The sequence below is a fragment of the Schistocerca gregaria genome, chromosome 7 (assembly GCF_023897955.1).
Source record: "Schistocerca gregaria isolate iqSchGreg1 chromosome 7, iqSchGreg1.2, whole genome shotgun sequence".
NCBI classification, from domain to species: Eukaryota; Metazoa; Arthropoda; class Insecta; order Orthoptera; family Acrididae; genus Schistocerca; species Schistocerca gregaria.
In genome coordinates this window covers 418,586,605-418,612,517 of record NC_064926.1, presented here as the reverse complement: position 1 = coordinate 418,612,517, position 25,913 = coordinate 418,586,605, and the positions used below count along the sequence as shown (strand labels likewise).

The 25,913-nt window shown below is 40.9% G+C and overlaps 1 protein-coding gene and 1 pseudogene across 1 annotated transcript in view; one reads left to right on the top strand and one right to left on the bottom strand.

Moving 5' to 3' along the window:
• LOC126281948 (uncharacterized) overlaps positions 1 to 25,913 on the top strand; it is a 133,258-nt gene that overhangs the window by 13,818 nt on the left and 93,527 nt on the right. The window contains exon 3 of the mRNA XM_049981307.1: positions 14,403 to 14,548. Within this exon, the coding sequence (XP_049837264.1) occupies positions 14,403 to 14,548 (146 nt within the window). The remainder of the gene's footprint in view (positions 1 to 14,402; positions 14,549 to 25,913) is intronic.
• On the bottom strand, positions 20,591 to 20,709 carry LOC126282598 (5S ribosomal RNA; annotated as a pseudogene).

Below are 25,913 nucleotides of genomic sequence, written 5' to 3'. Positions count from 1 at the left end.
ACTTCCCAGTCTGGCTGATGCAATAATATTTTAGTGGAATTTATCAATATCTATGCATAGACACATTCAGTGTACCAGGTAGAAGGACTGGTGGCACATATAAACACGTTCAGAGCACACAGGGACAGGTACAAAGGCGCACACCTTAACATGTCCAGAGCAGTTAAAGGGTTAACAGCAGCATACTTCAGTCTCTCTGGAAAATTGCCTTTGGTTAGTGATGCACTATGTATTTCAGATAAGGCAGGGCTTATTATTTGGGAACAAATCTTTAGTACTCTGTTGGAAACACCATGAAATTTAGATGAGCTATTATTTCTGATAGAATCACCTAAAACTTTTACTGCAAATTTTGTGGAAATGGTAATTGCTGTTGGTGTGCACTTTTCACAGAATGGATTGGTAGTCAGGGGCTTACATTGTAGCCAATCAATATATTGTAATAATACTTAGGAAGTGTGTTTTTTGTGCAGACATACATCTTTTTTAAATGGTACAGTGCCTATTAAACATTAACAAACAAAACGTTGGGGTAAATTAAAATGTCAGTAGTGCTTGTCACAGGATTCTATTATGAGTTGTTAACGAGATATCATATTTTGAAATTTTCCCACATTGACACTTGTTCAGTACCTGTAGTAGTACACACTAAAGAGCAACCCAAGTGCATACACTACTTACATGGATATCGACCAGTAATGAGACAATTGATCATCAGATTGTGTTCAGAAGGACCACCAGTGGGGCAGTAAACGCTTAGAGTCTGGTGTGTCTGAGCAGGCTGCAGTAATGCATCATTTCATATCATTTGATGTAGTTTGTATGTCCTTGTAGAGAGAGTCTTTCAGCTCTCCCTACAAAAAAAAAGTCTACGGATGTCAAATCTGAGGAGTGGGCTGGCCCAGGTAAGGGTCTTCCATTACAATCCAACAATTTGGAAACAATTCATGGAGACATGCTGTAGTACTTTGTGCACTATGGGCTGGACAGCCATGATGTTGGTACCACAGGTTCATCCCAGTCTGCAGAGAAAAGTCTTCTAGCAGCTGTGGAAGATGATCTGTTAGGAGGGTGCAATACTTGATCGTGCTCAGTGTTACATCTATGAATAACAGCCCATCCCCACCACACATTTACACTTCATGAACATTGACATTCTATTTAACAAAGTCAGCGGGGATTGTCAGCAGGCCAATAGTGCATGTTTCGGCAGTTTGCCTGGCCTCGCTTGGTAAATGTGGCTTCATCACTAAATAAGGTGCTAAATAAATCTGGAGTATTCTGTCTTAATGGCCGTGTACAGAAGTTAACATGATACTCATAATCATTTCCACACAGCTCTTGATGGAGAGAGATGTGATAGGGATGGACTGTACATCGATGGAGAATGCACAGAACACTTGCCTGATTAATGCCACTTCCCCATGTGATTGGGCGAGAGCTAGTGTGAAGATTAACTGTAACAGCAGTAAGAACTTTAATTTCCCCATCTTCTGTCATCACCTTTCTCCTTCTGTTACATTGTCAAGATGCTACACTCTCACTTTCACATGACTAGTTGAAAAGGTTGATAAAAAAAAATGCTGAAATGGTCTATGTCTATTGGGATACCTTTCTGCATACGCCGTACAAGAAGGAATTGTATTCTTTCTATACTCTGCATACACCATGAGCATCTCGGCTTTTTCTGCATAGGTAAATCCCACCGTCCCGTCACAACCTAATGCTTGGACTGGCACTCACTAACTGACTAGCAAGTCGCAGTGCACTCAAGGAATGTACAAGCAGACTGTAAGGAAACATAACAATGTCGTACCTAGCAACCACGCACATTGAATGGCACAAATAAGTGTCAGTGTGGGAACTTTTCAAAATATGATATCTCGTAAATGACTCGCACTAGTGTCCTGCAACAAACACTACTGACATTCTAGTTTACCCTATGTTTAGTTTGTTAATGTCAATGGGAATTGTTCCATTAAAAAAATGTATGTATGCACAAAAAATACACTTCCTAAATATTATTGCTATATGTTTATTGGGTAACAAGACAAGCCCCTTACTACCAATACATTCTGTGAAAACTGCACGTCAATAGCACTTTCCATTTCCACAATATTTGCGTTGAGAGCTTATGGTGATTCACTCTGAATAATTTTCTTAATTTCAGTAGGAGAAGTTGGTGACACATTTGTGGCTTGCAGTCTGGACTCAGCAGCCAGAGCCTGTGGTCGTGTGTGAATTGTGTGTGTGTGTTTTGCCTATTTCCAAAGAAGACCATGTTGGCCAAAAGCTCACTGTTTTTTATTTATTTTTTATTTTTTTAACTCAGCATCTCCGTTATATGGTGAGTAGCAACTATCCCTTTCACAATATCGTTACAGTCATATGATTGAATTTTATGAGAGCTGCTTTTTCAATATACTGCTGTCATTTTTCTTTTGAGCTGTTTGTCCCTCTACTTTTTACTATATTTAAGAAATGATTATTAAATATATTTGCTGCCAATAACTCATTTATGTCTGCATTATGTTTTTATTTATTCATCATCTTTCATTACTTTTGGTACTGATAGTGGATACGTCAGGATATGCATGAATGTGTTACAAAGTATGTATATAAAAAACATAAATATATACAATTTTTCACACATTTGTAACAGAGATTAAAAGTTTACACCATATAAATAAGATTATACACATACCTACAAAAAGTATTATCAGATGGGATTAAGAAAATAAGTATAATTATGCTTAATTATAATGGCCAGCACAGTGTCTTTACATTAATTACATGGAGCTTGCCAAAGAATCTCTTATTTAATAATTTTTTATACTGTTTATAGCCCTTCAGTTCAGTTCAGTAGCGATGTTATCCTGTTCTGTGGCTGGGTGTCCTGTCTCTCGTTCCAATACATTCCATATAGTCATAAGTCTCTTAAAAAAAATTTCTTTTTAAAATTCTGTCTTGATTGCACCACGTATGCTACAAGAACATAGGTGACTGGTTTCAGTCATATCACATGACCATCATCAGACTTGTAATTTAATTTAGAAAGTAATAGAAACCTTACTAGATTGACAATAAAATATGACAAAATGCTTATAAGGATAAAATGCTTTTTTATATTTATCAGGATGACATGACCTAGCATTAATAATGACATCAGTAGTCGTAGCCATTTTTTAAGTCAATGGTCCACTGGATGCTAAAATTGCACCTTGAAGAAAATGAGATCAAAAAAGAAACAACTATTCTAAAACAGATTGCGGAGACCTATTCTTTTGATACATGTCAGGTTGACATTATGTTTAATAAAATGCAACAAACACAAAGTACACCAATAATAGGAGCTCATAAATACACAAAAATGACATACATGGGGAACATGTCAGATAGGATCAGTAATTTGTCTAAGAATTCTGAAATAACAACAGCGTTGGAAACTAACAGTACTTTGAAAATAAATTAAGACATAATGATAACGATAGATTTCTCAGATCAGGGGTTTACAAGATCCAATGTGGTGATTGTAAACAAAAATACATTAGCCAAACAGGCCGGAGCTTTTCTATAATCAGTCTTCGGCCATCATATAACGTTTAATAAGCATGCTGAAGGGATGGCACAACAGAATTTGCAAGTCCTTCATTATGCTAATAAAGGCTTATTATAAAATATTTTGGAGGAGATTGAGATATATGCCCATTATAGAGATGAACCGTCAGTGCTTCTCAATGAACCATTGAATTTTCGTGAAAAACGTTTTTTTATGACCTCTTTGACGAAATTCTATGAGCACATATGTACTCTTTTGTTCAGAAAATCATAGGGCCCAGTTGTATCCATCGCAGAAATGTACCTTGGAGCAGTAAGTAAATATTTATATCACAATTTTATACTTCCAACTAGAAATATTATGAAATAGGACTCCATTTTTAATAAATCAGTTCTATGACATTTTAAAAAGTGTATGTAATATCATAGCACACTGCAGCTGATCATTACATTATTACATATATCACCAGTGGCAAATAAAGTTAATATAAGACAGACTGAATCTTGCATAGGTGTATACCTGCAGTCGAGTCACAACTCACTTATCGATATGATGCCACAATGCCAAAGACCTTCACAACATCATTGGCTGTGAAACCATTGTGGTAGTACCACTGTAGCCCATACAGGGCACACAGAGTATACATCGTCTGTACAGGTATTTTAAAGCTTTTAATTGATATTTTATACAATATTTAAGTAGTTCCATGGTTGTAAAGAGATATTTTATACATAACTATTTTTATGTTATTATTGTACTTTGTTTTTTGTTTTGTTTTACACTGATTGGTTGATGTGAGGCAGAGGGAGAAGAGGTAGGTGGAGCATCTTCGTATTTAAGCGTATGCCTGTCACTTGCTGGCACCAGTTGACATCACAGCAGTTGAGTAGAGTGCTTCACCTATCATCTTTAAAGGATGCCATGGGTATAACCAGTCTTATTGTATTTTATCATATTTTGTCATATTTTATTGTCAATCTAGTAAGGTTTCTATTACTTTCTAAATTAAATTACAGGTCTGATGATGGTCATGTGATATGACCGAAACCGGTCACCTATGTTCTTGTAGCATACCTGGTGCAATCAACACTAAATTTTAAAAAGAAAATTTTTTTAAAAATTTTTTGATCGCTGTTCCAAAAATGTTTATTAAAATTGTTATGTCTATTGTTGGAATCACTGATTTCTGACATTATGTGAATGTTCCTCGACTTTACAATAACTTCTCTTCCTGATTTTGAGTAGCTTTTGTACTATGCAACTACTGCAGGATCTCTACTTGTTCTTCACAAGATACTTTAATCCCTCTAGTGAGCCAAGGTTTTATTATGAGCTGTTTAATGTCCTCCTTGATTTGTTTATGCAGAAACCTATTTTCAGATAATGAAATGAATTTATGAATAAAAGAGACAACTCACCGGAAGGCAGAAGTGCTGCATCATTGATAGGTACACAAACAAAAAGTACAGAGCTTGGCTTCCTTTCGGAGTGCACTTCCTTTTTCAAGCTTGTAACACAAACCTGCAGAACTACACACACACACACACACACACACACACACACACACACACACACACCTGTCTCCCTACACTGTTCTCAGTCAAATGACAGCTCTTGCCTGGCCCACAGTGAGTGAACTGGGGTGAGGTAATAGTGTGAGATGGGCGAGGGATGGAGAAAGGTGGGAGGCAACAGGGTTTTGGGGGGGGGGGGGGAGGGGGAAGCGTCTAGTGGCTCATGGGAGAGTGGGGAGCCATTTGTGGGCTAGCTAGGGGTGCAGGTAGAAGGGAGAGATGGCTGGGCACGCAATTCCATAGGTCTGCCAGCTGCCCCCTCTACGTGCACTCCTAGCTAGACCACAGATGCCCCATTCTCCCATGAGCCACTAGACACCTCCCCCCAACCCCGTCCCTGCCTCCCAGCTCTCTCCATCTCTCACCTCACACCCCCTTCCTACCCCAGTACACTCACCGTGGGCCAGGAAAGAGCTGGCAGACGAATGAACACAGTGTAGGGAGACACAGCCAAGCTCTGTACGTTTTGTTTCTGTACTTATCGAAAATGCAGCACTTTTGCCTCTCGGTGAGTTGTCTTCTTTATTCCTAAATAATGTGTAATTCTCCATCAGAACTTTCCATACATTACGATATGAATTTATCATAGAATAGAAAAGTTTTATGTTAGCATTTGGATTGTTATAGATTTCATCCCAGGTCATCTCTTGTAAACTATTCGTAAAAACATTTCTCCTGGAGTCATTAATTATTTCAACTGATTTTGAATGATGAGTATCTGTACTGAAAGGCACTCTCTCGTTTATCTTAACTAGCCATGCATCATGATCAGAGAGAGCATTTGTTACTGGGTAAACAGTTTTTTCTTTCTTTGAGCTTCACCAAAGAAAACATTGTCAATTAGGGTCCTGCTTTCTTTATCCACCCTTGTTGAAAAGTTAATTACTGAACTAAAACTAGAATTCAAATAAGGTTTCCAGGCCATTTTTCATGTTGATTTCCTTTAGAAAATCTACAATAAAGCTGTCACAGACTATTTACTGCTTGTTGATGTCTGTCAAATAGCATAGTAAGGAATCCAAATTCCTCGTTTGTATGTGTGATCGCGCACGGAGGGGGGTGTCTATATACGCTTACAATTAAAAGTGAACTATTTTACGATATTAGCAGACACGCATTTCTGTGTGCTGATCACTACAAAATCTACTTGTCTCATAGTTACTGAACTTGTGTTTTGTCTTAATATATTTATATATTTAACAACTCTTCTTTTTCCAATATTAGTTCTGCAAGAATAAGATGCTAGAGAGTAATCTTCTATGTGTAACTTATCTAACCCTTTGGTTATGTGACACTCAGAAGGAGCAGTATGTATGTCTTTCCCAAGCTCTGTAAGTTTTTCAACCCGACAAGAAGCTCTTCTGTTATCTTGACTTCTTTTGAAACAGGGTGCAGGGTGCCTGAATCCTGATTCTAAAAAAAGGTAACACTCTGTCACCAGTAACAATAGGGATCTTGCATTGTATGATGGTGGCTCTTCATACATTTTCCGCTAGAAGATCAGCCGTCCTTTCTTTTCCTCTTCTATTCAGGTGTAGGCTGTATCTAGTATTTCCTCATCTCACAAATGCATCAACAGGCACTGCACTCATATGAGATTTCATTTCAGTTAGCAGCAGCTTGGTAACACAGTGTTCTCACAGCTCACAACAGTGTTAACTCAGTGCTAGTCATAGGACCTTGACAAAACTCGCATTTATGTGTGAAGTTGCTAGTATTATTTCATCTAAATCTCCCTTAATGCAGTAATTTCTGCTCAAGAAGGTAGCAGCACTAAGAAACTGCAGACAACTACAGGAAGGCCTGTAAATGATTGATGAATGGTACAAGGGCTGGTATTGACCCTGAACATAAATAAATTAACATTTTGTGCATAAATAAAAGAACAAGTCCACTGCTGTACAGGTATACTATTGGTGATAACACTGAAACACAAACTAGTGTAAAATACTTAGTGGTAACCATCTGTAGTGATCTAAAGTGGGATGACCACATAAAACAAATTATAGGAAAATCAGATACTGGCTGAGATTCGTAGGATGAATCTTGAGGAAATGCAATTTATCCACAAAAGAAGGGTGTACAAAACACTTGTTCAACCAATTCTTGAGTAGTCCTCATCTGTCTGGTACCCAAACAAAGTTGTATTGACAGAAGAAGTAGACAGGATACAACAAAGAATGGCATGTTTCATCGTGGGCTCATTTTGTCAGCATGAGAGCATTACAGAAATACTCAACAAACTCAAGTGGCAGATGCTGCAAGAGAGACATTGTGTATGATGGAGAGGTTTGCTATTGAAATTCTGTGAGAGTATATTCCCAGAAGAGTCAAGCTACATATTAGTTTCTCTCACATACACATCACGAAATGACCACAACAAGAAAATAGAGCTAATAAGGAGATTTACTGACAATGTCCAGTTTCAGTTGCTGCTTTGACTCAGTGCTACAGTCCTCTCCTGGTCGCAGTGACAGGTTTAGCTCTGTGTGTGTGTGTGTGTGTGTGTGTGTGTGTGTGTGTGTGTGTGTGCAGTGTTTTTAATCTTGTTTATTTGCTGTTCACCCATTCAGTACTTGAACTGTAGAGCAAGTCAATACTTTACTCTTTGCATGATTTGTTCTGAACTGCTTGGAAAATTGCTGTAACTAAGAGAACTGTACTTTGCAATTCATTAGTCATATTCCATAGATCTTAAAGAGAAGGGCCTACAGGATGTGGGAAGAAGTCAAAGATGGACATGTTTTTAACCATGCAATAAAGTGAAATGACTTAACATTACAAAACATTATTGTATTAAGGTGCTATGATTAATTGCTAAATAGTGTAAAACATAAATTTTAAGGGTTACTGTAAAGGTAATATTTAATCAAATAAATTGAGTTACTCAACAAAGGCCTTTTATTCAGTCTTAAACTCCTCCATATTATGCGTAGTATATATTATGCTCTGTGGTAGCTTATGGAAAATGTATGTACCTATGTATCAGAATTACATCTGTACTAAAGTTAAGCTCTTGAAATCTTCATAAATATTCAAAATATAATTCTCATAACACACTTCTGTATTCTGAAAATACTATCTCTGATTGTTGAGTTTCCTTGCTTGTCCCGGAGGTGCTGACCTGTCACCTCATCTGTGTCACCAAATACCTTGATCTCATAATTCTTCCTCAGGCTTTTCTATTCCTCTGCTCTCCATCACTCCTTAGCTACCCTTTTTGTGATTTTCTTTTTATTCTAGGAGGTTGACATGAAACTCCTGTCTTTGGCCATCTGTTGTCTTCCATTCTTTCAACATAACCCAGTCACCCCAACTGTCTTTCTACTGTTCTATCTACATCTAGATACAAAGTCTGCAAGCCACCACACAGTGTATGGCAGAGGGTACGTTGTACCACTACTAGTCATTTCCTTTCCTATTTCATTTGTATGTTGTTGTTGTTGTTGTTGTTGTTGTTGTTGTGGTCTTCAGTCTCGGGGCTGGTTTGATGCAGCTCTCCATGCTACTCTATCCTGTGCAAGCTGCTTCATCTCCCAGTAGGTACTGCAGCCTACATACTTCTGAACCTGCTTCGTTTATTCATCTCTTGGTCTCCCTCTACGATTTTTACTCTCCACGCTGCCCTCCAGTACTAAATTGGTGATCCCTTGATGCCTCATAACATGTCCTACCAACCGATTCCTTCTTTTAGTCAACTTGTGCCACAAACCCCTCTTCTCTACAATTCTATTCAATACCTCCTCATTAGTTATGTGATCTACCCATCTAATTTTTAGCATTCTTCTATAGCACCATGTTTCGAAAGCTTCTATTTTCTTCTTATCAAAACTATTTATCATCCATGTTTCACTTGTATACATGGCTACACTCCATACAACTACTTTCAGTAATGACTTCCTGACACTTAAATCTATACTCAACTTTAACAAATTCCTCTTTTTCAGAAACGTTTTCCTTGCCATTGCCAGTCTACATTTTATATCCTCTCTGCTTAGACCATCGTCAGTTATCTTGCTCCCCAAATAGCAAAACTCCTTTACTACTTTAAGTGTCTCATTTCCTAACCTAATTCCCTCAGCATCACCCGAATTAATTTGACTACATTCCATTATCCTCGTTTTGTTTTTGTTGATGTTCGTCTTATATCCTCCTTTCAAGACACGGTCCATTCCGTTCAACTGCTCTTCCAAGTTCTTTGCTGTCTCTGACAGAATACAATGTCATCGGCGAACCTTAAAGCTTTTGTTTCTTCTCCATGGATTTTGATACCTACTTCTTTTGTTTCCTTTACTGCTTGCTCAGTATACAGATTGAATAACATAGGGGAGAGGCTACACCCCTGTCTTACTCCCTTCCCAACTACTGCTTCTCTTTCATGTCCGTCGACTCTTACAACTGCCATCTGGTTTCTGTACAAATTGTAAATAGACTTTCGCTCCTTGTATTTTACCCCTGCCACCTTCAGAACTTGAAAGAGAGTATTCCAGTCAACATTGTCAAAAGCTTTCTCTAAGTCTACAAATGCAGGTTTGTCTTTTCTTAATCTAGCTTCTAAGATAACTCGTAGGGTCAGTATTGCCTCATGCGTTCCAACATTTCTACGGAATCCAAATTGATCTTCCCCAAGGTCAGCTTCTACCTGTTTTTCCATTTGTCTGTAAAGAATTCGTGTTAGTATTTTGAAGCTGTGGCTTGTTAAACTGATAGTTCGGTAATTTTCACATCTGTCAACACCTGCTTTCTTTGGGATTGGAATTCTTATACTCTTCTTGAAGTCTGAGGGTATTTCGCCTGTTTCATACATCTTGCTCACTATATGGTAGAGTTTTGTCAGTACTGGCTCTCCCAAGCCTCTCAGTAGTTCTGATGGAATGTTGTCTACTCCTGGGGTCTTGTTTCGACTTAGGTCTTTCAGTGCTCTGTCAAACTCTTTATGCAGTATCATATCACCCATTTCATCTTCATCTACATCCTCTTCCATTTCCATAATATTGCCCTGAAGTACATCGCCCTTGTATAGACCCTCTATATACTCCTCCCACCTTTCTGCTTTCCCTTCTTTGCTTAGAACTGGGTTTCCATCTGAGCTCTTGATATTCATACAAGTAGTTCTATTTTCTCCAAAGGTCTCTTTAATTTTCCTGTAGGCAGTATCTATCTTACCCCTAGTGAAATAAGCCTCTACATGCTTACATTTGTCCTCTAACCATCCCTGCTTAGCCATTTTGCACTTACTGTCGATCTCATTTTTGAGAAGTTTGTATTCCTTTTTGACTGCTTCATTTACAGCATTTTTATATTTCCTCCTTTTATCAATTAAATTCAATATTTCTTCTGTTACCCAAGGATTTCTACTACCCCTCGTCTTTTTACCCACTTGATCCTCTGCTGCCTTCACTACTTCATCTCTCAAAGCTACCCTTTCTTCTTCTACTGTATTTCTTTCCCCCATTCTTGTCAATTGTTCCCCTGTACTCTCCCTGTAACTCTATGCAACCTCTGGTTTAGTCAGTTTATCCAGGTCCCATCTCCTTAAATTCCCACCTTTTTGCAGTATCTTCAGTTTTAATTTACAATTCATAACCAATAGATTGTGGTCAGAGTCCACATCTGCCCTTGGAAATGTCTTACAATTTAAAACTTGGTTCCTAAATCTCTGTCTTACCATTATATAATCTATCTGAAACCTTTTAGTCAGTATCTCCAGGTTTCTTCCATGTATACAACCTTCTTTTATGATTCTTGAACCTAGTGTTAGCTATGGTTAAGTTATACTCTGTGCAAAATTCTACTAGGTGGCTTCCTCTTTATTTCTTACCCCGAGTCCATAGTCACCTACTACGTTTCCTCCTCTTCCTTTTCCTACTATCAAATTCCAGTCGCCCATGACTATTAAATTTTTGTCTCCCTTCACTATCTGAATAATTTCTTTTATCTCATCATACATTTCATGAATTTCTTCGTCATCTCCAGAGCTATTTGGCATATAAATTTGTACTACTGTAGTAGGCATGGGCTTCGTGTCTATCTTGGCCACAATAAGGTGTTCACTATGCTGTTTGTAGTAACTTACCTGCACTCCTATATTTTTTATTCATTATTAGACCTACTCCTGAATTACCCCTATTTGATTTTGTATTTATATCCCTGTATTCACCTGACCAGAAGTCTTGTTCCTTCTGCCACCGAACTTCGCTAATTCCCACTATATCTAGCTTTAACCTATCCATTTCCCTTTTCAAATTTTCTAACCTACCTGCCCGATTAAGGGATCTGACATTCCACGCTCCGATCTGTAGAACGCCAGTTTTCTTTCTCCTGATAACGATGTCCTCTTGAGTAGTCTCCGCCCAGAGATCCGAATGGGGGACTATTTTACCTCCGGAATACTTTACACAAGAGGACGCCATCATCAGTTAACCATATAGTAAAGCTGCATGCCCTCGGGAAAAATTATGGCAGTAGTTTCCCCTTGCGTTCAGCCGTTTGCAGTACGAGTACAGCAAGGCTGTTTTGGTTGGTGTTACAAGGCCAGATTAGTCAATCATCCAGACTGTTGCCCCTGCAACTACTGAAAAGGCTGCTGCCCCTCTTCAGGAACCATACGTTTGTCTGGCCTCTCAACAGATACCCCTCCATTGTGGTTGCACCTACGGTACGGCTATCTGTATTGCTGAGGCACGCAAGCCTCCCCACCAACAGCAAGGTCTATGGTTCATGGAGGGGGGGGGGGGGCATTTGCATGTAAAAGAAGGAAAAAATGACTGTCTATATGCCTCCATATGAGCCCTAATTTCTTGTATTGCATGTTCATGGTCCCTACACGAAATGTATGTTGGTTGCGTTAGTATCTACTACAGTCAGCTCCAAATGTCAATTTTTAATTTTTTTCCAATATTATTGCTCTGATAGGATGTTGCCTTCCCTCCACGGATTCCCATTTATATTTTCAAAGCATCTCCATACTACTTCCCTGTTGATCGAACCTACAAGTAACAAATCTAGCAGCTCACCTCTGAATTGTTTCAGTGTCTTCCTTTAGTCCAACCTGCTGGGAATCTCAAATACTCTTGCAGTACCCAAGAATGGGTCACATTAGTGCTCTATATACGGTCTCCGTTACATGTGACCCACACTTTCTTAAAATTTTCCCAGTAAACTGAAGATGACCATTCACATTCCCCACTACAATCCTTACATGCTCATTCCATTTTATATTGATTTTCATTATATATATAACATTGTTGAGTAGCACACCACCAATGCTGTGGGATCTTTTCTTCTACTCATCTGCATTAACTTACATTTTTCTGCATATAGAGCTAGCTGCCATTCATCTCAATAATTAGAAAATTTGTCTAAGTCATCACGTATTCTCCTACAATGGCTCAATGGTGACTCCTTCCCATACACCACAGAATAATCCAGTCCTTTCACACTTCTGTAGGGTAAGCCCGTGAGCCTTTGTCTCTGATGAACACTTGCTGTCAAAAACAATGTACTGGATCCTATTACTTCAGAACTCTTCGAGCCATTCACATATCTAGAAATCTATTCCATGTGCTCGTGCCTTTGTTAACAGTCTGTAAAGAGGCACCATATCAAATACTTTTAGGAAATCTAGGTATATGAAATCGCCTATTGCCCTTTATCCACATTTTGCAAGAGATCATGTGAGAAAAGGGCAAGCTGAGTTTCACACAGGCAATGCTTTCTGATACTGCATTGATTTGTGAAAAGTAGCTTTTCAGTCTCTAGGAACTTTATTGTATTTGAACTGAGAATTAGTGAAAGAATTCAGCAGCAAAATGATGTTAAAGATTTTGGTCTGTAATTTTGCTTGTTAGTTCTTTTGCCCTTCTTATACACAGGAGTCACCTATGCTTTTTTTCCAATTGCTTGGGATTTTGTGCTGAATGAGAGATCTTTAGTAAATGCAAGCTAAGTAAGGAACCATTGCCATAGAGTTCACTTTATAAAACCAAATTGGGATTCCCTCCTGTGTGAACTTCTTAAATGTGGAATATAAAACCTTAGCTTTCCTTTTGTTACCTTCTGTTGCCACACCAGATTTGTCAATGAGTAACTGAGTAGAAGCTTTCAGCTCAGTTAACGATTTTATGCAGGACCAGAATTTTCTTGGGTTCTGAAGGCCGGCTGCTGTGGCCGAGCGGTTCTAGGCATTTCAGTCTGGAACCGTGCGACTGCTACGGTCGCAGGTTCGAATCCGACCTCGGGCATGGAATTGTGTGCTGTCCTTAGGTTAGTTAGGTTTAAGTAGTTCAAAGTAATAGGGGACTGATGACCTCAGATGTTAGGTCCCATAGTGCTCAGAGCCATTTGGGTTCTGAACTAGATCCATTGTTAAGGTATGTGGTGGTAATGGTTGTAAGCTTTGCGCATCGATCTTTTTACAGATGCAAGAATCCCTACTAATTTTTGCCTTGTGTCATTTACATGTTCTCTTTTGAAATGAGAGTGCAGCAGTCTGTTTCCTCAGCATTTTCATCTATTCTGTCCCTTTTTTGATTTAGAATAAAATACAGCCACATATCTACATCTACATCTACATCCGTACTCCGCAAGCCACCTGACGGTGTGTGGCGGAGGGTACCCTGAGTACCTCTATCGGTTCTCCCTTCTATTCCAGTCTCGTATTGTACGTGGAAAGAAGGATTGTCGGTATGCTTCTGTGTGGGCTCTAATCTCTCTGATTTTATCCTCATGGTCTCTTCGCGAGATATACGTAGGAGGGAGCAATATACTGCTTGACTCTTCGGTGAAGGTATGTTCTCGAAACTTTAACAAAAGCCCGTACCGAGCTACTGAGCGTCTCTCCTGCAGAGTCTTCCACTGGAGTTTATCTATCATCTCCGTAACGCTTTCGCAATTACATAGACAACTTATTGTGGATAGTGGCACACACTTTTTGTATGGCATTCAGTTACGTTGAATAAGTGGTGTCCATCACTCAACAGTCCTTTATTTTAATGTCAGTGTTTCATGTTCTCTCATATATCAGATTTCTTGAGCAGTTAGAACGTGCCTTGCTTGTTCTTGTGAGCACAGATAGAAGGAATTGGTGAATTGGTGTAAGATATTTGACTTGTGGAGTGGAATTGAAGACTGTTATTTATTTAGTGTGCTATTACATATCTTTAGACCCTTAAAAAGAGAGAGAAGGAGAGAGATGTGTGCATACCTACAGTCCTCTTCTTTTTCTCCTTTTGCAGTTGTTCTGTATCAATCTGATGTGAAATGTGCAGGTCTTCGGTGGCCAGTGGATCTCGTGACTTCCAGTCTGCAATACCTCATAGTCAGGCTGTAGAGAATGAACCATTTGCTCTATTCAATCCAGTAACTACATTAAATTTCCTTGTAAAGGAACTACGAGGGATTGTTAGAAAGAACTGTAAGTCAATAGAAATATAAATGATAATTTGTTAATGTAGCAAGTATTATGATACTTAAATTTTTGGCTGTGTTAGATTCATATGTGTTGAACTATACAATTATTGGAATTTTTATTAGTGTTGATGGTAAGTGGTTATCTAAAATGTATTGTTACTGTAGCACAAAAAATAAACCTTAAACTTGTCAATTTGATATCTTGTCCTGTTGGTCACTAGTTTTGCTGTTGATTTTCAAAAACAAATATTTGATTCACTATACATGCTCATCATCCATTGCCACTTTCATATACAGTAATTGCTGTTTCTTGAATTTTTCATTGGATGGCAAGAGCAGGAGGATTTTGCAGCAATAGCTTGAAGCTTTCTTGGAATTCTTATGTCACATTTCTTGTTTCTGTACATGTCCGTCATGGAATGATGTTGACTTGATAGGTATTCATTATTTCTTCCACATTTCTAATTTACTTTTTCAATATCTGTGGTTTATTGAATAAGCCCTTACCTATCTTCAGAATTTGTGTGTATGAGTAGTAACGCACAATTAAGAAATGATAGCTAAGGTACAATTAGTCCCAAACCAGTGGGATACATAATGCCAGTAAAGACAGCCATCAGGAGTCATCAATACAAAAATAGTAAACATTAGAATTTGAATTATTGGGCTTGTCATTTCTCTTCAGAACTTCCGCAGAATGTGTACTGACAAAATGGAAAGTTTTGTATCATAAAGCACAACTCCATTATTTATCATACTTAGTAGAGATTTTCATCACATAATGGATATTAAATGATTAAACTTTTATTATATTTGTAACTGAGTTCCATTATTGACATCAATACGAGGTGTGACACCTGCAACCACAAACACATTCTTGTGTCCATTGTGGAATGGAAGCAGGCATGTTGCAAATGTTGCCTTGAGTAATTTCTTGCCTTGCCTTAAACATGTGCTTTGTCAGTTCTTTATGATTGCTAGCTGTAGTCTAGTATGAAACTATACGTTTCCCATTACTTCCCAGAGATGCTCTATGGATGACAAATCGGGTGACCACAATGTTCAGTCAAAGGTTGGTACATTTGTTAAGGCATTTTTGTTGTAAAGTGCAGTTTGGGGTCTTGAATTATCCTGCAGCAATGTGCCGTTTGGTTCCCTAATCATGAAGGGTGTGAGCAAAGGGCTTACTATTCCTGTCACACAATGGTGAGCATTTAGCTGCCCCCCCCCCCCCCCCCCTGAACAATTACCAAATCAACCCTTTTGCCATGTCCAATAACTCCTCACTCAATGATTCCAGCCATTGTAAGGGTCTCAAGAATCGCATGTTCCTATGATTTTTCACCAGGTTGTCGAATCAACCACCAGACCTTGTGCACCCTATGCAGTGCAGTGCTTAAGTATCAAAGATATTGTCACACCCCAGTTTGGTAAAATAGAAGGCAACATGCAGCAAATGCGGGAACAGATGTGATGTAGCGTTGTTGCGTTCAGTGCCACACTTCTATACGAACTGTACATGCAAATCATCCTGACTGGAACAGGAATTGCAATATGTTTTAGAAAAAAATAAAAACCAAGAAACTGAAGTGACAGAGAGAATTCTGTATACTAAGACACAAAAGAATGTAACCCTGATCTTCCATTGCTGCTGCTCTGAGAAAAGCTGTAATAAAAGATGGCACTGGGTGTGCAACCAGAGGCAATAGATATTGTCACAAGTTCATGTACATGTAAATATATGTATATATTAAAAACAAAGATTCCAAGACTTACCAAGCGGGAAAGCGCCGGCAGACAGGCACATGAACAAAACACACAAACACACACACAGAATTACTAGCTTTCGCAACCGATGGTTGCTTCTCCAGGAAGGAGAGGGAAAGACGAAAGGATCCATACACACACAGACACAAGCAGACATATGTCTGCTTGTGTCTGTGTATGTGCGGATGGATATGTGTGTGTGTCTGTGTGTGTGTGTGTGTGTGTGTGTGTGTGTGTGTGTGTGTGTGTGCGCGAGTGTACACCTGTCCTTTTTTTCCCCTAAGGGAAGTCTTTCCGCTCCCGGGATTGGAATGACTCCTTACCCTCTCCCTTAAAACCCACATCCTTTCGTCTTTCCCTCTCCTTCCTGAAGAAGCAACCATCGGTTGCGAAAGCTAGTAATTCTGTGTGTGTGTTTGTGTGTTTTGTTCATGTGCCTGTCTGCCGGCGCTTTCCCGCTTGGTAAGTCTTGGAATCTTTGTTTTTAATATATTTTTCCCATGTGGAAGTTTCTAAATATATGTATATATTAAAAACAAAGATTCCAAGACTTACCAAGCGGGAAAGTGCCGGTAGATAGGCACAATGAATAAAACACACAAACACACACACAGAATTTCGAGCTTTCGCAACCGGCGGCTGCTTCGTCAGGAAAGAGGGAAGGAAAAGGAAAGATGAAAGGATGTGGGTTTTAAGGGAGAGGGTAAGGAGTCATTCCAATCCCGGGAGCGGAAAGACTTACCTTAGGGGGGAAAAAAGGATAGGTATATACTCGCGTGCGCACACACACACACACACACACACACACACACACACACACACACACATCCATCCATACACACACAGACACAAGCAGACATATTTAAAGGCAAAGAGTATGGGCAGAGATGTAAGTCAAGGCGGAAGTGTGGAGGCAAAGATGATGTTGAATGACAGGTAAGGTATGGGTGCCGGCAACTTGAAATTAGCGGAGATTGAGGCCTGGTGGATAACGAGAAGAGAGGATATATTGAAGGGCAAGTTCCCATCTCCGGAGTTCGGATAGGTTGGTGTTGGTGGGAAGTATCCAGATAACTCGGACGGTGTAACACTGTGCCAAGATGTGCTGGCCGTGCACCAAGGCATGTTTAGCCACAGGGTGATCCTCATTACCAACAAACTCTGTCTGCCTGTGTCCATTCATGCAAATGGACAGTTTGTTGCTGGTCATTCCCACATAGAAAGCGTCACAGTGTAGGCAGGTCAGTTAGTAAGTCACGTGGGTGCTTTCACACGTGGCTCTGCCTTTGATCGTGTACACCTTCCAGGTTACAGGACTGGAGTAGGTGGTGGTGGGAGGGTTCATAGGACAGGTTTTACACTGGGGCGGTTGCAAGGGTAGGAGCCAGAGGGTAGGGAAGGTGGTTTGGGTATTTCATAGGGATGAACCAAGAGGTTACGAAGGTTAGGTGGACGGCGGAAAGACACTCTTGGTGGAGTGGGGAGGATTTCATGAAGGATGGATCTCATTTCGGGGCAGGATTTTAGGAAGTTGTATCCCTGCTGGAGAGCCACATTCAGAGTCTGTATAACAATGTCCATGCTGTTGAGCCTCCAGCTGCTTCCAATCAAATTCCCACTGAGGTCATGGCCAAATAGCAGAGACAACTAACTCCTAACCAGAAAGGTGGATTTAGAAAGCTGTTCACCTGCATCCAAGTAGTCTCCATCACAGCAACAAAAGGCAGAATCCTTGCCCGAAATAGTCGAAGTCCAAAGAAGCTTAGTATGAAACCATCATGTAGATTGAGATTAATATTAGCACATGAAGATTACTCTGTGTCGTTCAGGGTTGCTGACCACTACATAGTCACTTGAGGATAGCAGTAAGGCCTTCTAGCTGTCAGAATGTCTAGTATGAGTGACCTCAGGGACTGGATAAGACTGAGTCCCTGGTGATGGCAGAGCCAGAGAATGATTCCAAATGATAATTAGCTTATATTGGCAGCTAAATCTACACAGCAAAGTAATGCAGTGACCAGTCAGGAATCTCTGAGATGTCCAAATGTGTCATTGGTATCACTGCCAGCAGCTGGCTGGGTTGGCCATGCTGAGTAGGTGGGACCAGCACAGGCTACCATTGGGAGCAGCCAATAGTGAGTGCTGACAGCAGGGGCTATGAGGTGGCAAGCCATGCTCAGCGTGGCCTGCGATAAACCAAGGAACTCCAGGGATGATGGAATTGTTGCACTGTGATCAGATGCACTGGAGTGGACCAAGTTCAGTACTCAAGAGAATCATGCTAGCTAGTGCTGGCAGACCCATGACTGCTTCTACTAGCCAATGTGGATGGAGGAGGTAACTGCCTGGTGCTTAGATTGTGTTAGTGATGAACTGGAACCAATTCAGGGTTTGAGCTGAAACACAGCATAGCATGTGTGTAAGCCACATTGGAAGCACAGTCTGACATTAGGACAGGACAGATCTAATGTCAGGCGACAAGAGATGAGTGCAAATGCTCCGTGGTTGGATTGGAGGCTCAGATATACTTGTGTGGGTGGTGTTGTGGCGAAAAACCCTACTTCTGGTCTCTTACACCTGAGAAAGTGCTGCCCCAGGCATTGTGTATGGAGTAAGCTGTCCTTCTGTAAGGCATTTTGTGGAGTGAGTAACATTGTTGCAATGCCTGCCACTGTAATTTCAGAATGGGCCACCCACTTGCCCACCTGTCGTGGTCTGCTCAAGCTGATGCCATTGACAATTCCTCCCCATGTCCATGAATTCAGTCCTTTGAATTCCAATCTGCTGCTGTGATCTTACTATATTTACATCTATTAATACTGCTATTTATTTAGGTAAATGGGGCCGTTACTGGTTTCAAACTGGCAAGTTCATCATCAGACGGCTGTTCACATGATTTTTCAAGATTTATCTTTTCAAGATGTATCTTGAAAAATCATGTGAACAGCCATCTGATAGTGAACTTGCAGGTTTGAAACCGGTAACGGCGCTATTTGCCTAAATAAATAGCAGTATTAATAGTGGCTGGTTGCTGTTTTCTTCTTTGTAGTAATTAACCTACATTAATTCTACACAGCCACGGTCTCACCATGTCAGTTTTAGACAAAATAATATATTTACATCATTCAGTTACATTTACTTTTTTAGATTTCTAGTTTCATACACCTATTATGTACAATTTGTCTCCTATTCTAATTCAGTCACCATCCACAGCCTAGTGTCTTTTGGTGCACCACACTTACGTTACACCTGATGGCTGACCCATCGTGCTGGCAAGTAATGGGTTGGGGTATCAGGAGGATGGTTAGTTCATGCTAATAGTTGACGTAAGCAGTACAAATGACGAGAACAATTTTTCTGTGCTGCTGTGGCTATATGTGCTGCTTTTAGCTTTGTTGAGAGAATTCCTTATGGTGCAGTCAAGAATATCATTCAGGTAATAGGTTAGGTCCTTTGCTGTTAAGACTCCACAAGGACTGACGAGCAGATACCGTGGATGATGTGTTGGGTTTAGGGCTGTAGTCCCTGTTATTGTCACAGGAAGCCAAATAGTTGCTAATGTAATGTTGTGTAGGATGTTCAGCAGTAAACCATTGCCTTGTAGCTCTGTCCACTCTGACTCCCTTGTACGCTCTTGCTCCTAGCAAGTACTAACAGCCATTATCTTGTCATACACTGTATATACCCATTGCAGTCCTGCTTTCTGCAAATATAATTGGTTCGCAAGGATGTCCCATGACACCCTTCTGCATCTGTTCCCCCTAGAAACAGCTCCATTTTGCATGTGCTCATGACCGTTTTAACCACCAGTGCTACATTCTAAAAAGGCGTGACAACCAACGAGCTGTCCTGCCGCATGAAAGGCCATCAACAAACTGTGGCCAAGAAACAGCTGGACCACTCAGTTGCTGAGTACTCTGCCCAACACTGCATTCTTAACTTTAATTTCTGCTTCACATTCTGTGCCATCTGAAGCCTTCCCACCAATGCCAGCTTTTCTGAATTGCACAGATGGAAATGTGCTCTGCAATATATCCTACATTCCTGTAACCATCCTGGCCTTCACTTTCATTAGTCATTGTTAGTCATCCACTTATTCCCTTCTCTGTTCCCTCTCCACAGCCTACTAGACCACCAGCATATTCACGCCCACAGTCATTGACCTGTCATTACACTCTTAATCCTAGCTAACAGTAAATAAATAAGTAAATGTCATGTGGCTCCACAATCTTGCATGGCTTTCAATTGGATGCCACTTGGGTGACTTGCATGTCCCGAAAGCCAGCGGCACCTGTTTTTCCCAGATGGTCACCCATCCAAGTAGTAACCAGGCTGAACGTTGCTTAACTTCGGTAATCTGGTGGGAACCAGAGTTACCAATGTGGCAAGGCCATTGGTACTAGCTGACATTGCCCTCTGGGAAGTGGTGATCATCATGCACTCTAATGACTATGTTTCCATTTGGCTCCACCTGCCAGATACACCAGCACCTGCCACTGAGCCCATATAAACCGATTAAAAAAAAAAAGGGCCAGCTGGACACTTCACAGCAATATGGCTCTATTTCACCAGCAGCCAGGACATAGTGCAAGTAGTCACTACTGTCATAGTCAGAGTAGAAGAGTGAGTGTCCTGATTGCCCTACTTCATTGGTGCCTCCACGAGATGTCTCTTGCTCCACATGTGATCCATAGAAGTACACATTTCCACACTAAATGCAGCACACTGACTCATTCATTCATGAAATTTATGTAATGATGTGAAAAAATGTTGATTTAATTAATTTACTTTAGTGGACATCAGTTGTCAGATAATTTAGTTAGTTTCAGCTCTTTTATTGCAGGAACAGACATGATGTATGGAACATAGTACTCTATAGACAACACATAAGATACAGCTTGTGCACAGCACTGAACACATTGACTGGACTAATACAGCATAAAGAATAGTCTGCGTACTCCTTTGTGATCACTTAAATAATGCTGTTTCTTTGGTGGCTCACCAGAGTGTGCCAGGGGGTTGACACAGATGGCCTCTAGAAGTGGGCCTGTGAACTGTACGGATGCATGCTCTAAAAAATCATACACTTCATGAGTGAAGGAATATCACTCCGTCCTTCCAAAGGGTAGAAGAACCACATACATACATACATACATAACTAGGCAGAGAAAAAAGTGCGGTACAGAAAGGAAGCACTGGTACCAAAAAAGCACTGGTACCTTGAGGGGATAAACTGCTCTCACAAGACACTCAGATTACGAGTCACGGAAAACGCCAGTGACAGAACTGACATCCATTTCATCACCTGATGATGGCAGTTGCTGCAGCATGTGGCGGGCAGGCACTGGTGAGTAGAGGCGGAAGACCTATATCTCTTTTGTCGATCAGTTGTAGAATTTTGGAACACATATTATGTTTGAGTATAATAACTTTTCTGGAGACTATAAATGTACTCTGTAGGAATCAGCATGGGTTTCGAAAAAGACGATTGTGTGAAACCCAGCTCGCGCTATTTGTCCACGAGACTCGGAGGGCCATAGACACGGGTTCCCAGGTAGATACCATGTTTCTTGACTTCCGCAAGGCATTTGATGCAGTTCCCCACAGTCGCTTAATGAACCAAGTACGAGCATATGGACTATCAGACCAATTGTGTGATTGGATTGAAGAGTTCCTAGGTAACAGAACCCAGCATTCCATTCTCAATGGAGAGAAGTCTTCCGAAGTAAGAGTGATTTCAGGTGTGCAGCAGGGGAGTGTCGTAGGACCGTTGCTATTCACAATATATATAAATGACCTTGCGGATAACATCGGAAGTTCACTGAGGCTTTTTGCAGATGATGCTGTGGTATATCAAAAGGTTGTAACAATGGAAAATTGTACTGAAATGCAGGAGTATCTGCAACGAATTGACGAATGGTGCAGGGAATGGCAATTGAATCTCAATGATCTCAATGTAGACAGGTGTAATGTGCTGTGAATTCATAGAAAGAAAGATCCTTTATCATTTAGCTACAATATAGCAGGTCAGCAACTGGAAGCAGTTAATTCCATAAATTATCTGGGAGTAGGCATTAGGAGTGATTTAAAATGGAATGACCATGTAAGATTAATCATCGGTAAAGTAGATGCCAGACTGAGATTCATTGGAAGAATCCTAAGGAAATGCAGTCCGAAAACAAAGGAAGTAGGTTACAGTACACTTGTTCGCTCACTGATTGTATACTGCTCACCAGTGTTGGATTTGTACCAGATAGTGTTGATAGAAGAGATAGAGGAGATCCAATGGAGAGCAGTGCGCTTCGTTACAGGATCATTTAGTAATTACGAAAGTGTTACAGAGATGATAGATAAACTCCAGTGGAAGACCCTGCAAGAGAGATGCTCAGTAGCTTGGTACAGGCTTTTGTTGAAGTTTCAAGAACATACTTTCACTGAGGAATCAAGCAGTATATTGCTCCCTCCTACTTATATCTTATGAGGAGACCATGAGAATAAAATGAGAGAGATTAGAGCCCACACAGAGGCATACCGACAATCCTTCTTTTCACGAACAATACGAGACTGGAATAGAAGGGAGAACCGATAGGGTACCCTCCACTACACGCCGTCAGGTGGCTTGCGGAGTATGGATGTAGATATAGATGTAGTAGTGATGAGGGTGTGGGTTAACGTGCCGCCCTCCCACTCGTGAGAGACCATAGGGGAGAAGTGCAGATGGCGTCTCAATAATGACATCCTCGTTGAAGTCAGCGCTGGAGGCATCAGCAGGGGAGTCAGAGGAGATTGGCCTCACAGCACGCAGCATTAGAGACAGCAGCAGCAACTGCGGCGTTAGGTGCAGTGGGGGCTGTACTGGCGACAGCAGTCGTGGAGTGGAAACATAGGCAGGAACCCCGGACAGTGATCTGCCAGGCAGTGACCCCCTCTGCCGCGTGAACCGAAACATCTGTGACGCAGGAACAGCCATCAGTAGTGATGGGGCAGAGGGAGGTGGTGGTCCCTCAAGAACCATCCCTGCAGTGCACAGCCACAGCTTGTTAAGGTGACGGGACGTTTGTCCATCAGGATTGCAGGTGGTGCACAGGCTCCAGCCCTAGTGAAACTCGATGACAGCAGAAACCCAGTTTGGCTGTCTGTCAAAACTGTGACCCCAAACAGGCTCAACCAACAAGAATCATTGTGGCGCCAGCAGATATGGTGTTGGATGCAGCAGGTAAAAGAGTGTCTGTGGTTGGCATACATGTAACAGCTCTTCCCAGCTTTTGTCTGCCATCCTAGTGAAACGACACAAACTCAAAAAACGGTATAAAGTAGCTTCAGGAGACCTGCCACATACATATTTCTGCATCTGCGTATTAAAAGACCGAACCGTGCATTCAGCCTCACTATGAGAGTGAGAGTGAGGATGAAAGAGGGGAGCTTTGATATGACGAACACTACCAGCCTGACAAAAGGATGCAAATACTCAAAAAACAAACTAGGAGCTATTATTGGTAACCATGTCATATAGAAGTCCTTCAATTGCAAAAAATCTTAGAAAGGGCTGAAATAGTTGCTGTTGTGGATGTGGACCGACAATGCACCACATAGGGAAATTTTGGAATAGGTGTCCTTTATAATGAGCCAGTACTGATGTAGGAAGGGCCAAGCAAAGTCGACAACGCGCCATTGGCCTGGGGTATACAGACAACCACAGGTCACCTGTTGCTGAACACAGAGTGTGCAAGCAGCGATAAGGCATGTATTGTCCTCATTTGTTTCCGACCAACACACATGCCAACCAACATGCAGAAGCTGCATTCATTACAGCATAAGGAAGTGGGAATCACAAGCAGAGGACCTGACTAAGTACGGGATCCACAGCAATGGCCAATTATGTTGTGCCACTAGTGATGGCAAAACCATTGAGCATGTTATGGTTCTCAGTATCTAAATAAAAACAAAGCAACTCATCCTCACGGAGCGCCAAGTCTGGCCTGATAGAAAGGCAAGATAAGGCATCAGCAGTGCCTTATCACACCATCAACCAGTAATGGATCTGATAATGATAACTGGAGGGGAAGAGAGCCCACTGCTGCAAACAGTGTGCCGACTTGTCAAGTGTGGTAGCCAAGGGATGAAAAAGAGCCACCAATGGCTTGTGATTAAATGGAACTTAAAATCATAAAAGAAGACATGAAATTTCTTGAGTGCAAACATGGTTACAAAAGTCTCTTTTCCGATCTGAGAATACTACTGCTGAGTGGAAATTAGTCTTAGAAGCATGAGCAATGGGTTGTTCAGACCTGTCCGCATATTTTTGTGCCAACACTGCACCAAGACCACGTTCAGAGGCATATGTAGCCAACACAAGATTCTGACCTGTCTGAAAAATGGCCAGACACAGGGCAGATTCAAGCTTAGATTTAAGCAAACACAAAGCTCAATCAGAAGCTGGGGACCAGAAAAAGGTACATTTTTATGCAAAAGCTCGTGCAGTGGTTGCGAACCAGCAGATGTGTTTGGTAAAAACTTATGGTAATACTCATCTTTACCTAGAAATGCCTGCAATTCCTTAATGGAGGTCAGCTGCGGCAAAACCGCAATTGCATCAGCATGGTGATGCAATGGCTTGACTCTTGTACGGGAAACCTCAAAACCTAGTTACTGAATTGATGGCTGAAAAAATTGAGATTTGGCAAGATTGCACTCTAGACCCACAGACTGCAAAACAGAAAACAATGATCAGAGATTGCTAAATTGTTCTTTGATGGAAGAATCCAAAACAATGTATCGTCGAGGTAATTGATGCAGCTGATTACAGAGCCTATCACCTGTTCTTAAAAAAGAAAGAAAAAAAAAGATGTTGAAAAATTGCTGGCGTACTAGCGACACCAGAAGGCAAGTGTTGATAATGGTATAGGCCGAAAGGTGCATTGACATGAAGAAGGTGCCTAGTGGCCTCATCCAATGGGAGCAGGAGATATGCTTCCAATTAATCAGTCATATAAAAGTAGTGGCCACGTGACAATTTTGCGAGCAACTCGTTGGGTGGTGCAAAGAGTATGTATCTGTCATTGGACTGTTCATTAATCCTGACACTGAAGTCACCACAGAGATGAAGCTTCTTAATGATGACCTATAGTGTAGCCTATTCACTGGAAGAAATAGTCCAAATGACATTGAGCAACGTCAGATGGTCTAATTCAGCCTTGACGAAGTCACGCAATGAGGAAGGCACCTGTCGCACTCGTAGGAAACGAGGGCGGGTGGACACACTCATAGTAATGTGGGCCTGAAAACCAGTAGCACAACCTAGCCCAGGGGAAAGAAAGACAAAAACTGAGAATGGAAGGACTCCAGTTGCTGATACTTGATCTGATACTAAATTTACCTACAGAGAAATTTACTACAGAGAGAAAAAAAGAGGCATTAAACACATCTAACCCAAACAGGTCTGTGGTGTAGGAATGATCCACAACAAGGAAAGTGAGGGGGCAAACAACAGTTTTGTAAGAGACAGGAACGGAGAACTGACCTAGGATCAGAATTTGCTGTTTATTGTAGATAAACTACTTCCGTGAAACGTGTGAGGGGAGGGGAGCCCAAGTTGTTGTGTT